The 17,025-nt window shown below is 30.6% G+C and overlaps 1 protein-coding gene across 4 annotated transcripts; it reads left to right on the forward strand.

The window, feature by feature from the left end:
* The first annotated feature begins 332 nt into the window (after nt 1-332).
* On the forward strand, nt 333-16,483 carry IA-2 (tyrosine phosphatase IA-2). Of its 4 annotated transcripts, XM_018540423.1 has the most exons (20): nt 333-409; nt 2,401-2,502; nt 7,971-8,024; nt 8,691-8,751; nt 9,077-9,220; nt 9,747-9,831; nt 9,998-10,098; nt 10,527-11,089; nt 11,167-11,322; nt 11,477-11,517; nt 11,610-11,780; nt 11,877-12,003; nt 12,140-12,207; nt 12,420-12,803; nt 12,969-13,190; nt 13,704-13,709; nt 14,267-14,631; nt 14,924-14,977; nt 15,059-15,363; nt 16,381-16,483. In XM_018540423.1, the coding sequence occupies exons 2-19, from the start codon at nt 2,409-2,411 to the stop codon at nt 15,327-15,329; spliced, it is 2,967 nt and encodes a 988-aa protein (XP_018395925.1). In that variant the 5' UTR covers nt 333-409; nt 2,401-2,408; the 3' UTR covers nt 15,330-15,363; nt 16,381-16,483. The 4 variants fall into 4 exon arrangements, with proteins under 4 accessions (XP_018395925.1, XP_018395923.1, XP_018395926.1 ...); XM_018540421.1 differs by lacking the exon at nt 16,381-16,483 and having other exon boundaries at nt 15,059-15,373; XM_018540422.1 differs by lacking the exons at nt 333-409; nt 16,381-16,483 and adding an exon at nt 1,972-2,026 and having other exon boundaries at nt 15,059-15,373.
* Nucleotides 16,484-17,025: the final 542 nt, after the last annotated feature.

Raw genomic sequence — 17,025 nt, forward strand, 5'->3', positions numbered from 1 at the left:
CTCTCTCTCTCTCTCTCTCTCTCTCTCTCTCTCTCTCTGTCTTCTTTTCATTACTCCTCTCGCACCTCTCCTTCTCTCGCTTTATCATTCTGCGTCTCCGTTGGCCCACTACCCGGCGGCGCGTTGCAATCGATTTCAAAATCCGACGACGCACGCCCTGCGCGTCGTCGCCGCCGCCTGTTGTACCTCCTCCTCATCATCCTGTCTGCCCTCGCTTTCCAGTCAGTGCCATCACTGCGGCGGAACCGGCAGCCGTTTACGAGGACATGGTCCAGGAGTTTGCAGCCAGGACCGCCAAGTGGTGATCGTTAGCACTTTCGCGAAGCGGAACAGTGGCGACGGTATTTCTCGTGGTGACGCGTACGATGTGCCGCAGGGTGTGAAAAAGGCCACGTTGTGTCACGCCCAGGTGAAAACATATCTAGCCGCGTTTATGCGTTCCACCTTGCACGCTTTTTCCCTTTTCTCTTTCTCTTTTTTCTACCCTTCCTCCCTTCCTCCCTTTTTCTCCTCCTCTCTCTCGTCTCTTTTTTTTCTCCTTCTCTCCCTCTCACTCTTTTCCTGCCCCCCTCCCCCTCCCCCTCCCTCTCTCTCTCTCTCTCTCTCTCGCGCGCTCTCTCTCCCTTCTATCTCTCTCCTTTTTCTCTTAATTTTATATTTTAATCTTGTTTGCAGAAAATTTATATTTTTTTGTATATAAAAATAAGTCTTATCGTAATCAGTTTTGAAAAAGCGAATTTTAATTTCGCATGCTTTTTTTAAAAAACTGTTTTGTGCTATAATTTTCTTTAAGACATACATTACGATTATGCATGTGGGTGATTAAAGGAATTTTATATATTAAGATAAATAAAAATTTATTGCACACTTTGCCGGCACTATCGTATTTATATTACTCATTTAATACGTATGACTAAGTATAACAGTCCTATTTTTTCTATTGCGTATTTAGCAAAAAAGATTTGCAAATTTAGGTAATTAAAACAGAATTATAGAAGTTGCGTATATTGCCTTCGCTTCTGTAACTTGTATATTATTTGAAAATAATATTAGAGAGATGATTAAAATCGGATGATGTATTCGCACAGGTTTCCTTATGTAGGTTCTACAACAGAAGATATAGTGGTCGTAAAATCTGTCGTAAAAAATTGGCTAATTATAGTTGTATGCGAGGAGAATAGCCGACTATGATTGGTCAATTTCTTACGACCTCAGACCTTACGACTTCTGTTATAGACCCTTCATGAAGCTTGTATTACACTATACATTAAAGATTAAAGATTTCGAATTGAAGATTAGAATTCAGCCAATCAGAACAAAAGGGATTCAAATTAAATTTATCTAATTAGTCAAATTCTAATCTCTAATTCGCTATCTCCAATGCGTAGTGTGACACAGGCTTCAGAAGACGTTAATTTGTCTTTGAAGGGCTGCGTTTGAAAGTACTACGCGAGTACACTTTCAAGTATCATTTTATCCTTGCTTAATACTCGGTGAACAACAAAGATAAAATGATACTCGGAGACCATCAGTCAGGTAATATTTTTTGAATGCAGCCAAAATGGCTAGATGAACACGGCTACAACCTGCAGATGTTTCAATTATGAGATATACTTATATAAGCATAAATAATTGTAGAAAGATCATTTCAAAGTAAATAGAGAATCGAGATGTTTAAAATAAAAATCTAACACTGAAAATAGTCAGCGACATAAAGTATTTTTGTTATTTTTTTCTGCTTTTTATTAAATATTAATGTTTTTTCTTCATACATCTTAAGATAAAATACAAAAACGCCACAAAAAACAGATTATAATTTTTCCATTCTTCTTTGTTTTTTTCTGGTAAAAAATAAATCCAATCCGTAACATTTCTGTGGTTGATTCATAAAAAAAATGGCGTGAATTATGCCGTGTGTATTAGCTTTTGTTGGATTTACGTTCGAGGACGGGCACTGCACTTTAGAGCGATGCACTCTCAGAAAGATACTTACACTACTCCTAGAAAGGTGTTGCTACAAGTCCAAGTACGTTTCCATGTAATCAATTCGTGAAATAAAATCTTACATTCGACGCGATATTTATCATCAAAATAATTGCAGTAACTTTTTAATTATTGAAAACTATTAAAAGAAAAAATTTATTTGCAAAACAAACTAGTATAAAATAGTGTAATGTAATTTATAGGTATTATTACTATATAATGTATTTAGGCATTATACATTCATTAAATATTTACTTATTATTTAATTATTATATTTACTTGTTAAAACATTGGCTATAGCGTTTGTTTTATTTTTTTATTTGGAGGAGTGTTTGGAGAGTAAATAAATAAAAATTATATACGTGATAGTGTTGAAAAAGTGATATAAAGGTTTGATGTGGATTTATATAATTGTAGAAATATCTATGGGCCGTAAACGGTGGCAAGGAGGCTTGGAGCTGCCAGTGCTCTGTGTGCTTGTCCTCCATCACGTTGTCGTTCTGGCTGATGGCGACGTCGGTGAGTGTAATTCAATATTATTATCCTGCGCAAATACGAAAATAATAGCATTTACTTCTGAATACTTGACATGAAATGACTTAAGTAATTAATGAAATTACTTATGCGAATATATTAGAAAATATGAAAAGAGAAAAAGGGAGAATTACAATATATATTAAAAATGTTAATTTCATAAAAATGTGTTTTTCAATCAAGTCATCTCTGCTCCTTGTAGAAAATGTACGTCGTTATCTATTTTAAAATGTTTTGAAATAGATAAGTATTTCAATCTCAAGTTGAAAGTTCTTCGATTATATAGTTTCGTTGAATATCTTTTCAAGGTCGCGAAGATGCTTCACTTCTCTTTGCAATTAATAAGCGGATGAACTTTAAGTCTCCTCTTGGAGTCGATAAGCGAGGCTTTTAAAAAGAGACAGGAAATATAACTTTTCACACGTTGAAGCGTTCCACTCGATATGTTTCACTGTGAACCACCTGTTATAACATTCCGTGCAATCAACTAGAAACCCTTTGTACGCGAGAGGTAAATGCGATAACTTGTAACAAAGGATGAGGGATATATTACGTAGATGTAACGGCATGCTGAGAAAATGATAGATACAGACATACAAATCAGCAAAGCTAAATGAAATAATTCTAACTCTGCTGCTACAAATGAGATAGTAACTGTATATAAAATGTACAGAAATGTACAAAATATATTTTATGATTTTTATTACTTTTTGAAATATAAAACGGTAAGTTTCTCGTTCTCTTTTTCTCTCCCCATGTTTCTTGAAATACTTACAGTTCTTGAAAATATTTTTGATATTTTTCTAAATATCTTTCTAAAATAAAATTTCAAATAAAATGCAGAATAAAATTTCATTTAAATAAGCATAAGAACCACACACAGGATCTAGTTTGTGAAAAATTGTTGAAGTTAGTTATTTATTGTCAACAACATAAATCTATAATTAATATAAACGTTTCGGTTATCACAAAGTGACCATCTTCAGTATATAAATAAAGATGTAGATTGGCGAGTTGATGTAAGCGAATTATTATTGTATGTTGCGTTTGATTTTACATTATAGTAATTTTATTTATATACTGAAGATGGTCACTTTGTGATAACCGAAACGTTTATATTAATTATAGATTTATGTTGTTGACAATAAATAACTGACTTCAACAATTTTTCACAAACTAGATCCTGTGTGTGGTTCTTATGCTTATTTAAATGAAATTTTGTTTGATTCAAACCACATTTTATATAATTCTTAAAATGCAGAATGCTTTTTCAAATATAAGAAACTTTTACCTTTACTCCGTCGATGTTTTCAATGATGCGAGTGTCCACATTGAAGTATTAACATCGATTGTATAATGGGTCGATACGCCCTAATGGTTGACGCCCTATCAAGTTAACGCATGACATTATACTTTTGTAAGTACTGCTGTTTTCATATATTTATGAAAGAGCACTTATTGATTGACAATACGTTAAAAAGAAATAGGTATAAGAAAAAGTGAGCAAACAGCGCTTAGTCATGAAAGATATCGTTTACATTTATTTTTAATACTAAAATTACAACGTAATGATTGCAAATTAACAAGAATGAGGAAACCGTAATAATTTACGATTTACTAAGCCATCTACGGTCAAAGCTAGATTACTATGCTTATTATAATGTGTGAATTTATATACCGCGTATGTAGTCACCAATCACGTGCCGAAAATTTTTCAGACTTACAACGCAACACTTAAACAACTACCGCAGTAATGATTGCAAAAAATGTACATATAAAATTTGTATAATGCCATATATATGTACATAATAGAAGGAAATAAATATAATTAATAAACATTATAAAATAGAACCGAAGAGATTCGGAGCGCTCAGCAATATTAAAATATTGTACAATTATAATCAAACTGATCTTAAAATTAATTTTTATGCTATATGTAACGTGCATTGTTAGTTATTGTTATGTATAACATACATTCACACACGATGTTATATCTATTTGAAATAATTGTTTAATCCTAACGAGTATTTGCTTCGAAATTTTCTTAATGGTATTTGTAGGCCCAATGTAAGATACTTTAAATTAATGTATCTTAATTTAATTCAATTTCAAGATTCGACGGAGATGATTGTGTAACTTAAAATTATGTAAGAGTGTAAAAAACGTTTGTGATGAACAATTTTTCACAACGTAGTTAAAGGAAATGTTAGTGGCTACTGGATCCGTAAATACCGATTAGGGCTAATTATTAAAATTAAATAAAAAATAAAAAGGATATTAACGTGAACTAGACTTTAAAGCTTCACGAGCATTTTTATCTCGTAATATCCACCAACGTTTGACGTCAGCGGTGAGCTTTCGCGATACTATTATTCCCAGCGCACGAAGAAACCGAGATTACGGTCGTCGATCTTCATTGATTTTTTGTTATTTCTCAAGATACTTTTCATGCCTGGCTTATATTAAATATAAATTCATTCATCGCATTCGTAATGTATATTCCTAAGTATAAGATATAGTAGAGCGGAGCTATTCTGTCAATTGCGAAAAAAATTTTGTTAAACGAAAATTGATTTCAAACTAAATAAGATAAATGAAATCTATAAATTAGTAATAAAGAAAATCTAACATGAATAAATTATATTAATAACGCGAGAATAATTTGGCTTATAAAATATTTTAATTTTTTTTTGTAGATTCTCTTTATTCTACTAAAAAGATTTCAAGGGAACTGTATTATACCAAAAAGAAACTGAATTAATATACTAGAAGAAAAAAGTAGAAATCTGACGTAATAATTCGATATTATTATTAATAGATTAAATAAATGATTTAAAGTATTTAAAGAAGAGTTTTTCTGATTTATTAGTTTTTGAATTACACTGTCAATTTTAAATTTTTTAATGAAATCTGATCAATAAATAATAGTACGTATTAGATAATCTGAAAATTTCTAAAAGATAAAAGTTTTGAAAGATAATCCTATCAGTCATTATTATCGTTGATGCTTTTTAAATTTAGTAATATTCCTGTCCTTTGTAAAACAAAAATCTTCTCTTTCACACACATACATACGCACGCGCATACACATACAGAAAGAAAGAGAGAGAGAGGAAGGGAAGTGTTCGATTTTCGCCCACGACAGCAACTCGACAGTTATCGAACTGTTCATCCCACGCAGCCACCACCTTCGTGAGCTTGCGAGATGTCTCTGTCGTACGCTGTAACGCCGCTACACTATCTCGCTCTCTCAGATATATCACGTAACCCTTTGCTTATCTATTCCGTGCCCTTTCCTCTCACCTCGTTTTATTTACTCTAAGTAACCCTTTCGGTACCGTAAAAGATAGTGGTTTGAAATATAATCTTTTTCTTTAATGAATAAAAAAAAATCACTCTTTTACATAAGGAAAATATCAAGATCAAATATATAATAGATGATCAACACGAATCGAGCGAATAGATAAATTGGATATTTACATATACATTGCATGATTACTGCAAACACGAATGTATAATAAATTGAAACGCAGAAGCAATGTAATTATATTTATAGTCATACTAGGTAATTTATAAATTATAGTTTTTAAACGGCAGTGGTATTTTAAAAGTGTATAGTAGTAAATTATTTCGAGACATCTGACATTTTAAGCCGTCACCTTTTATGGTATACAATCGACGTGCGCATATTCGTGTGCATTTTGATTACATTGCTCCTGCGTTTTAATTTTATCATACATTCGTGTTTGCTGTGAACATGATATGTAAACAGCCGATTTATTTGTTTGCTCGATTCGTGTTGATCATCTATTATATTTGATCTTGACAATTTCCTTGAGTAAAAGAATGTGTTTTTTTTTATTCATTGAAAAAGGTCAAGAATAATATTTTATATTCAGTATATATAATAGATATATGTATATGTGTGTATGTGTGTGTGTGTGTGTGTGTGTGTGTGTGTGTGTGTGTGTGTATGTAATGCGAAATGATCTTTATTAAAGACCGTACTATATGATATTTATATAAATTGAAGCCACAATTATTAATTATTCCAATTAAAATTAAGCCTATTCACGACTTATCAAATAAACGCAGTTAGTCTTTTAATTAACAAGTGCTATATGACATAATAAATTAAATTGTATAAATCAAACATATTTTCTTGCAAACAGTTGTGAAAAGACATATTATAATTTTTTTATAATATTTACTAAGCGTTTAAATTTTTTTTTTTCAACTTATTTTGTTTCTACATTTAGGCATAATTTATTTTATTCCGCTCTTTTATTGGTTTTTAATCTCTAGATTTTTATGTTTTATGTTCAATAAATTAATTTTTTCAACAAGTAAATAAATGTACAAATAATATAGTTTTTCTTTTTTCAATATATTGTCATAGATGCTCTCAGATGTTTTATTTTTAGTTTTTTTATATATTGAAGCCGTAAAGTATGCAGCATAATGACATATCAAGAAGATGAATGTGTTCAATTGTGACTCGATCGTACATTCATTATAAGTATATCCTGCATTTTTCAATCTAATTGTGATATCAAATAAGTATTGTTAAATTATAACCAACATTGACTCTATTTGCCTTTATACTAATTGTATATTGTATGAATACATAGGTTTTATGTATTGATTATTAATTTACAAGAAAAATAATTTATTTTTATCGAAAAAATAAAGTAATTTAAACAATATTCAATACTAAAGACCGTTAATGTGAGAACACAAAGTAATTTAAGACGCGAATTTAGAAGAATAATTAGACAGATATTGAACAGATATTGAATGTGATTGAAAAGCTATTAAACGTTGTATAAAGATTTGATTAAAAATTGTAGAAAAGAAAAAAGTTGATTCTGATCTAACTTGACTTTTTTTTTCTTACAAAGTTATCTTCTATAAGGAATGTAAAAGTTTGTACATATATAGGTATATATAAGTTTTTAGTGGAAAACGTATATATGTATGAGGATGCGAATAGAGTACACACGTGTTTTATTTCGTATAATGATAATATAAATTTATAAAAAAGATCTGTTTAGAATTATCTATAATTAAATGCACTAAAGTTATTTCAGGAAATTTGTGTGGTTAAATTTAGTTTGTTACTAGACATTTTCAGTGCGCTGCTATATTTATTCCATAATATCTATGTGTTTAATTCACAAGTCGCAATATAACAGCAAACTGGTCGATTGCTTCGCAAGCAAATGAGCAGGACGAAATTAGATTTCCCGCCTGTCTCAAAATATTTACGCGATCTATGCAGGATGCATGCTTGAATCTGTATTTGACGCAAATACTTGAAGTCGTACAAAGCTAATTAATTATTATAGTTTGAAAGCCATGCACGCGCGCACGCAATATACACATACATACATTCAATATCTTTCTTATATAGAAACAATTTCTCTTAGCATCTTGTATAATTCTGTTTTTAGGATGTCTATTCAACGAGGACATATGCGATCCCCAGACGGAAAAGTGCTTTGACGGTAATAATTTTGTATAGTTCTCTTTAATTAATAACAAAATGAAAAGTTCTTTTTTTCTTGTAGTTCTTTATCTCTTTTATTTTATATACATAATATGAAAATATAGAAACGAATAGATCATTAAAAATACATTTTCGTATAATTTTTTAAGTTTAATTAGAGTTAATTATGTTAATTACATTAATATTAAAGCTGCGATGTATTATTAGTAAAATCGAATGTATAGCAACCTTTTTATAAAATTTATCCAAGTCAGCCAAATTTGTTTGAACGAAAGATTTTATATAGTATTTTCTGACAAATCTTGTCAGCAAGAAGGTTGCAAATTTGATGCAAAATTTGTTATACTAGCGACAGAATGTTACAAAAAACATAGAATTTGTTAACATAACTTGACAGCAGATTGGCGGCAGAAACCGAGCAGATTTAAACGTGGTTTACCATATGTAGATTGATAAGAGAAATTGAACAGATCTACACTCGACAAGTTTTATTCAATTTCTACCGCTAATCTACCGTTCAACATCAATAAGCCGGAAATACACGAATTTAATACGGACACATAATATCGAATCTGCTGAATTCTTTGATCAAATTTACTGGCCATTTTGCTGACATTATATAAACAATTTGTCTACTGGACAATTAAAAAAATTTTTTTTTCAGATCTGGCATTCGGAAAATGTATACCTCGGTATACAAATTTAAAGAATGAGAATTTATATCAGTAAGTTAATAAGAAAAAAATTATGTCCTTAAAATTATGATGTATTTATGGCATCCTGCATGAATTATTCGCACTGAAATGTCTACATCTCAAATGTCAACTCGAGATATATGCAAATGCAATGTATGTATACGAACCAAGCGGAATTGAATCCTTTTTCGGATCGGTTAATTTTACCGTCGGGTCGTCAAACGGTCTCGCTACTTCGTCTTTACTGTCTTTATTATCGCACACCTACGTAACGTTTTAGTGCGATCGACACATAAAGTGTAGCATAATCAACACGTTATTGCGGTGTAATACAAGTCTATTCTGTATCGCTCAGATATAATCTTGATATCGATGAACTGAAGCTGCTACATCCGATGAGACTACAATTGATGAAACTTATAGAATCCAACGGATACAACTGGAAACATCCATTTACACAATGTATTGTGCAAACCTTATTGCATAATCTACGATATAGGTACATCACTTTATTAGAACTTATAAGTCGTAACAAACTTAAATTTGCCAAAAAAGATTTATATGTATAAATCAATATGAATTTTCACAATTTTACTATATAGATTTTAGAGATGTGTCACTATTTTTCCCATCATGTAAAATTTTTGCAATTAAAGAGAAGAAAGTTGTATGTTGCTCAGTGCTTGCTAAATATTTAATTTCTCCAGGTTAAATTCTTAAAAATAAAATAACAAAAAATACATATATTTAATATAATACAATATCATAGAAACTTTTAGACCAAAATATAATACTATAATAGGAAAAAGGTGACATGTATCTAACGTGATAAAAAATTAATAAGTAACAATTATAAATTTGCAAAATTCAAAAATTATATATATACAATATACATATATACAATTTATTAAATTATGAAAATAATATATAGATACATAATTTATATCGTTTCTATTTAAATACTTGATATTAACTAATGTATGACTAAAAGTATTTAATAAAAAAAATTTGGAAAAATTTTTCAGACAAAACGACGTTCTTGATTTTCGTCTTTGTGAATATTTGAAGAAGCCATCACGTTTTGATGAAAACATTGGATTTATTGACGAAGTTAGTATAAATCATACCGTAAATGTATTCACACATTCTCAACTATATATCGAAAAATATTTTTTTCTAATAAAGTAATCATTTGTTGTGACTATAATTATTTTTTGAAAATATATGTAACTGATCGCAATATTACTTTGTAATAATCAGTTGATTTTCTTTTCAGATGGTTCCAGCAGTTGCCATACTAAGAATATCTACGGACAACGAAAATCCTGAGAGTAATTTGGCTGATGTTCTATATCGTCCTACAGATATTGAGGATAGGTAGGTCTTACCTTGTTTAAAGAAAAGTCAATTAAAAATAACATAAACACTTTTAGAATTTATATATTGTTATAAGCTATTTTATTATAATTAAATTTAGATTAATATTTTTATAAAAAATGCTTTCAGTAATTATTTTATGAATTTTATATCTATTATATGTATATTTGAAAAGACAATTGAAAATTTAAATATAAAATTAAATAATATATTGCATATATGAATTATTGCATTTGTTAAAAATCAATTATATGTAGAGAATACAATTATCTTTACTAAATATATTAAGTAAGCAATTTAATATATTAATAAAAAATGATTTAATATTCCTTTATCTAATTCTCACTTTTTAAGTGAAATATCGATTTTCTATTTTGTGAACGACACTTATTGACATATAATCAGAAACTTATCAAATTTGTTTACAGATCTGGATACACGAACTGGCAAGGTGATGAGAGTAATCGGGCTTCAATCAACAATGAGAAATATAACGAGTACAGAAATTCATTGAACGATATGCGCGAGCAGTTTTATCCGCCTAGAACACGTCGATTTAGCTTCATCGATGATTATAAAAATGATGTTACCGAGTCACTCGTGGATACTTTAAGAGATGAAACATTGTCCAAGGATGACGATGAGAATATTTATGACACACAACTTTTGTCCGCCAATCTTGAATTCTTGCAGAATGAAGAGTCGCCAGATTACACGTTGTTGAAGCCCTCTTCCGAGACAAACGAAAGAGCGTTCTCAAGGAAATATAAGCATCGGAAGAAACCACTGCGTTTCGAATTTTCCGATGCTGATGTAAAAAGGGGAGTGATGAGACGCGATGAGGATCTCGATCATGAAAATAGCAAAATTGATGAAGAGAACTCAGCAAACATTGAAGAATCTGACATGAATACTTCGAAAATACGAGAGATGTACACTGAGGGAGGAGTTTTGCGACCTAGGAAACATAAAATTAAATCCGATGGAAGTGGTAAGTTTTTCGTTTCAATATGTAAATTAGAGAATTACTTAAATATCCTCAATTAAATTAAAATGTATTGGACGCAGAAGCTATATATGACGAAATGTATGACGACAACTTAGATGCACTTTTATGGAGACGAGAGTTGGCTGGCTTTAAACGCAGGGAACGTCTAGACGTTAAAAAACCTGGACCACCGTTTTCGACGAATAATTACGCATTTAAAACCCAATCTCCGTCTAGTAAGTAAAGTATACCTACATTTTCAACTAAATCTGTATTTGATTTCAGTTTTATGATCAATTTTCTTACCATTTTGAGATAGTTCTTATTAAAAAAATTAAAGATGTCCCATAGATGTAATTCACAAGATTTCATTGGTTTATGTTTTTGTAGTCCTTCTTGACAAAGATTATTCAGAGATGGATAATCAAGATGTAAGTATCGAGTTGACATTTTGCCTATTAGATAGTAGGTATTACATCAATATTTTAGTAAACTAAAATGAAGTATATGTATATCCTTATAGAATAATAACGAAATATATGCACCATTGACTAAGAAGAAATTACACGATAATATGTACAAAACAAACAATGGCCGGCCAGAAACTTACAAAAACGTTGACTTAGATTATGTCTATATTGAGTTTGAGCAAGAGTTTCATACATGGCTTGAAGGAGAACACGTGGTTAATAAGGTAGACTAAAATAGAACGATAATCAAAATATTTCAAGACGGTATTAATTATAAATAATACTTTAAATTTGTAATGTAAAATTTTTGAATTTTTAAGGTTGAAGAACTGTTGGGATTGCCTCTCGGAACGTTAAGAGACATACGAGTGGGTCGCGCCGAAGTAACGTTTAAAGTTATTCAAAATGACAAAAATTACAATGCAACCGACGTTGTTAACAGCATCGGTACAATTTATATACCGTACTTATTTGATATGAATATGAATTCTAATAAAAATATATGAATATTATATATACATAAGATGTGAGATAAAACAAATCTGTTTCTGCAAAATGTATTTAAAAATATATTTTATTTTAGATAAAATACGTGGTAAATTACAAAATGCGCTAGGAATAGAAGTTATTCGGGCGGGTATAGGTGATAAGGTACTATAATAAATATATATGTTTTTTATCAAATAAATAAATTTTAATTTTTAAATTTTTTGCATGTATATACTGATATAAAATATATTTTTTTTAAATATTATTTTTTAATATTATCAATAAAAATATATTTTTTTACAATGAAAACATATTTTTTTTACAATTCAAAGATTACATAAAAAAAATAATATTAAAGTCATATTGTTTTGCAGACTAAATTACCAGCTACTCTGGAGGTAGCTAGAGAAAGCGATATAAGTTCCAGTTTTTTTGGTGCATTGGTAGCTGCTGGAGTTGCGGCTGCAATCGCAGCCGCAATAGTCACGCTTATAATTGCGCGTCGCCACGCCAAATGTCGAGCTAAGCTTGCTGGGTTAGCTACTCCGGATCCAGAAGCATCCAAAGACTACCAAGATCTGTGCAGAGCGAGAATGCAAGCGAAACAACCGAGTGATAAGTTGGAATCGCCGCGTATCACAAGCTTATCGCGCGAAAATGAATCTAATAATCTGTCCTCTAATCGATCCAGTACATCCTCTTGGGGCGAAGAACCTGCTCTCACCAACATGGACATATCAACCGGTCACATGGTTCTCGTAAGCATAATAAAATATAGGAAACAAAGTTTTAAAAAAATGTTTCGAATATTCAAAGAATTTTAAACATAGCTTTTAGAATTTTTTGTCTTGATTAATTTAAAATAAATCGTTACGCTATTTCATGTTGACATTTCTCGCTCTATATTGAACTCGTATTTGCAGAGTTACATGGAGGATCATTTGAAAAATAAAGATCGTCTGGATCAGGAATGGGCGGCATTATGTGCTTATGAAGCTGAACCATCGTCCACAGAGATCGCGGAGAATGAGGCAAATATCAAGCAGAATCGTCCTAACGCAGCACTTCCTTATGATCACTCTCGAGTAGTCCTCAACGATCTAGCAAACGCTAATAATTCCGATTACATAAATGCTTCCACAATTGTAAGTATTTCTGGTATTATTTTTCATATTATTTCTTCCATAAATCCTCCTGAAGCCTAAACATTTCTTTTTTTAAAACTAAATATATTTTATAATCATATTAAATAATACAGAATATGGTGAATGATACTACATGAATGATAACATCATTTTTCCATTGTAATCATTTGAGGATATATGTATGTACATAATTTTATATTATACATATATTACATGTTCGGATTAGTACAATATTAAATAATATTTTGTTTATATAAATTAGATGATTAGAATATTACGTCTAGTGCATAATGTTTTGTAAAATAGGATTCAGGAGGCTATCATATTTTTAATACGCGAAAAATTCAATATACATGATGTAAGAAATAACAGATTTTCTAATTATTCCATGCAATCGTTGCAAGGTAACTTATGTAAAAATAAAATAAATATTTTCGTTTTCACGATAACGTTGCTGAAATACGTACGACATTCGGTTTTCCGGCTGCCATCGCAATATGTACATACATATAGAAGTCGGTAAGTTCACAGTCGATGGGCATGTCAAATTTAAAAATCGCAAAATCGTTCTCGGCACAATTTGTAAGGCTGACGCTTGCGGTAGATATATTTTTATTTTTAATTAATGCATCATAATCTTAACACAAGCGAACGAACTAGCATGTTTGTCGAGAGAGCAAGCTTTGTATATTCTAACTGCACAATTGACAATGTATGGCCATATTATGTTTATTGATATGTCCGTAAATGAGAAACCCAAATAAAAAATAAAAACTAATAATAAGAGTTGAATGGGATATTGGTTTGCTACAATTAAACATCCATGATTGGAAACAAATGGAAACGACCCTGCTTTAAATTAATAGAAAAAAGAATAAAAATGATAATTTTTTTATATTGAATTCGCGAACTGCGATTAAGTTTATTAAAATTTTGCTCTTTTATTTTAATAATAATCAAGAAGAAAAAAGAACAGACAATTTTTTAAATAAATCTAGTTTATTGTTTACAATGGACCGAGAGTTTAATGAATTTTTTTTGTGAAAATCGCAATATTTTTTATTTGTTCGTTGCAGACGGATCACGATCCTAGGAATCCGGCTTACATAGCCACACAAGGGCCATTACCGCAGACTACGGCTGATTTCTGGCAATTGGTTTGGGAACAAGGCAGTGTAGTAATTGTGATGCTGACACGACTTACCGAAGAAGGTCGTGCCATGTGCCATCGTTATTGGCCCGAGGAAGGATCGGAGCTCTATCATATCTATGAAGTGCATTTGGTGTCGGAGCATTTTTGGTGCGACGATTATTTAGTGCGCTCCTTCTATTTGAAAAATCTCCGCACTTGTGAGACTCGTACTGTCACGCAATTCCACTTCCTCTCTTGGCCGGAGAACAGTGTCCCGTATTCTACAAAGGCTCTGCTTGAGTTTCGTAGGTTTGTGTCGATTTAACTGTAATGTCGCACACAAAGTACGACTTTTTTTATTATATTATATAATTTATTATATTCTCTCTATATTATTCTATAATAATTTATTATATCTATAATGTAACTCTGTTTAAAAGATTATTATTTAATTATATATCTAAAAAATTAAATCGAAAGATGTGTTTTATACATATAAATTATTCATATATTAAAATCCAAGAAAAGAATGGCAAATATTTTTATATTACATCATGTCTAAAAATAAATTTTTAAGTTATTTCAATTTTTTTTTTTCTAGGAAAGTTAATAAATCATATCGTGGAAGGTCTTGCCCGATAGTCGTGCATTGCAGGTAGGTACCTATATTTTTATATTAAGTGTTTAAAATATCAGTGTAACGTTCGGTATATCCTCATACTTAATTATTTCATAGTGATGGAATTGGACGAACTGGTACTTACTGCTTGATCGACATGGTCCTAAACCGTATGACGAAGGGAGCGAAGGAAATTGATATTGCAGCTACTCTCGAGCATATTAGAGATCAAAGACCTGACATGGTTGCTACAAAACAACAGTTCGAGTTCGTCCTGATGGCAGTGGCGGAAGAGGTACATGCAATTCTCAAGGCTTTACCCGTATCGACAAATGAGAAATCCGTTACGGCTACTGGTTCTTCGCCACCCACGAAATCGGAGCAGTGAAGCTAAAATTACGACGCAAGTGTAATTCTAAACGGTATAAAATTGAGACATCTTATTAATTCTAATAATTTAGAAAGTTAGCATTTTTTTATTTTTTAATGTTTGTTTACAAATTTTCTAAAAAATTAAGAAAAATATTTTTCTTCCAATGAAATGTTTTAAGCTCTGTTCTTGAAAATTTAACTACAAGAGAGAAGAAATATACGAGAAATTTAAATGTATAATTACTTGTCGGCTATTTTATACTGTTCAGAGTTAAAATAATTATAATCAAGATGCGAACGAGAATAACAGGTATCTATTCTATTAATTTTGATGTGTCGTGAAAAAACTAAATACTTTTACTAGCTGTTTACTATGATGTACCCTATTGGAGTAAAGAGTGAATCAATCGGTTGTTTCATTATAATTGGAATTTTCTACACGCTCGGTACTTCCCGATTGACCCGCACCTTCGCGTGATTAGTTTTAGAGTGCACCAACTGTCGCGAGCTTCTTTCGTATTCCGATTGTATTTCTCTAAAGTACGAAAAGATCAATGATAGTAGACTTAAACTTCTATAATGAGAAATATACAATGCCGTATATATATATATATCAGAGAAAAGTATTAATTTAAATTAATCTTTAATTTAAGAACAATATATAAAGAGAGGGAAAGTAAAAGCGATACTTGTATGTGTTAAGACAGCTTGAAATATTAACATGGTGCATGAATCCTTTCTTTTTCTGATGTAAGATGGTACTGTTTTATTACATTGACTCGCGTAACGTCCTCTTCCGCTCATTCAAACGCGGCCTATTTCAAGGATTAAATACTTGTAGACAACAGAAAGATAGATAGATACGTTAGGTGTTTACTCAAGGCATACGCAATGTATCAACATCTGAATGATTATTACACTGTACGATCGATCGGTGAAACAACGGAACATTTTATACTGATAGATTCAAGTCTAACTAGCACCTCGATTTTTTATCATTACGCGAACGTTTGAGATTGATGTTTTTATTTATTTAATAAGAATTATATATATATTTTTTTTTTCAGTTAATTTTTAATCGTGGACTGATGATCAAACTGACTGCATTTAGCATTAAATATGCGATGTTAATACAGGCCAAGATTTTTATTGTCTGACGTGAACAATATATTGTTTTTTGTAGAAAATTTATGAAATATTTATATATAAAATCACTTTTATATATCTCGAAATTTTAACATTTTATTAGAAAGGCGGCTCAATTTAATTATAATTATTTAAATAATGAAAAGATAAGAAAAAGTTTGTATGAACGAGCAAATAAGATGTACATTTAATAACTTGTAATATTACGAAAAGGGATGGTAGGCGTTTTAACTTACCTAGCCATCTTCAGCCATCATAAAGAATTAATCCATATAAACGAAAATCTTAAATAGTATCTAGATCTTAAAACACCAACATGACGGATGTTCACATGAAATCAAATACTATAGACATATTGTGAATCCATTTTTTTTAACTTTAACTCTTTCAAAATTAATGACTACTGTTATTAACTTCTCTTTCATAATGACACAATTTAATATTGAGTATCCATACGCAATTGACATCTTGACTTTGCGATATGCGTCACGTGATTTGTGTTTAATATTATGTAATGCTATTTAAGATTTGTGTTTACATGGATTAATTCTCTGTGATAACTGAAG

Source organism: Cyphomyrmex costatus, unplaced genomic scaffold (genome assembly GCF_001594065.2).
Source record: "Cyphomyrmex costatus isolate MS0001 unplaced genomic scaffold, Ccosl1.0 scaffold245, whole genome shotgun sequence".
NCBI classification, from domain to species: domain Eukaryota; kingdom Metazoa; phylum Arthropoda; class Insecta; order Hymenoptera; family Formicidae; genus Cyphomyrmex; species Cyphomyrmex costatus.

Bases quoted from the DNA above. Each gene is read 5' to 3' on its own strand.
- IA-2 (XM_018540423.1), top strand. From the start codon at position 2,409: ATGGGCCGTAAACGGTGGCAAGGAGGCTTGGAGCTGCCAGTGCTCTGT. The intron at 8,025-8,690 runs GTAATAATTTTG...TTTTTTTTTCAG, and splicing joins GACGGAAAAGTGCTTTGACG to ATCTGGCATTCGGAAAATGT. The intron at 11,323-11,476 runs GTAAGTAAAGTA...ATGTTTTTGTAG, and splicing joins TAAAACCCAATCTCCGTCTA to TCCTTCTTGACAAAGATTAT.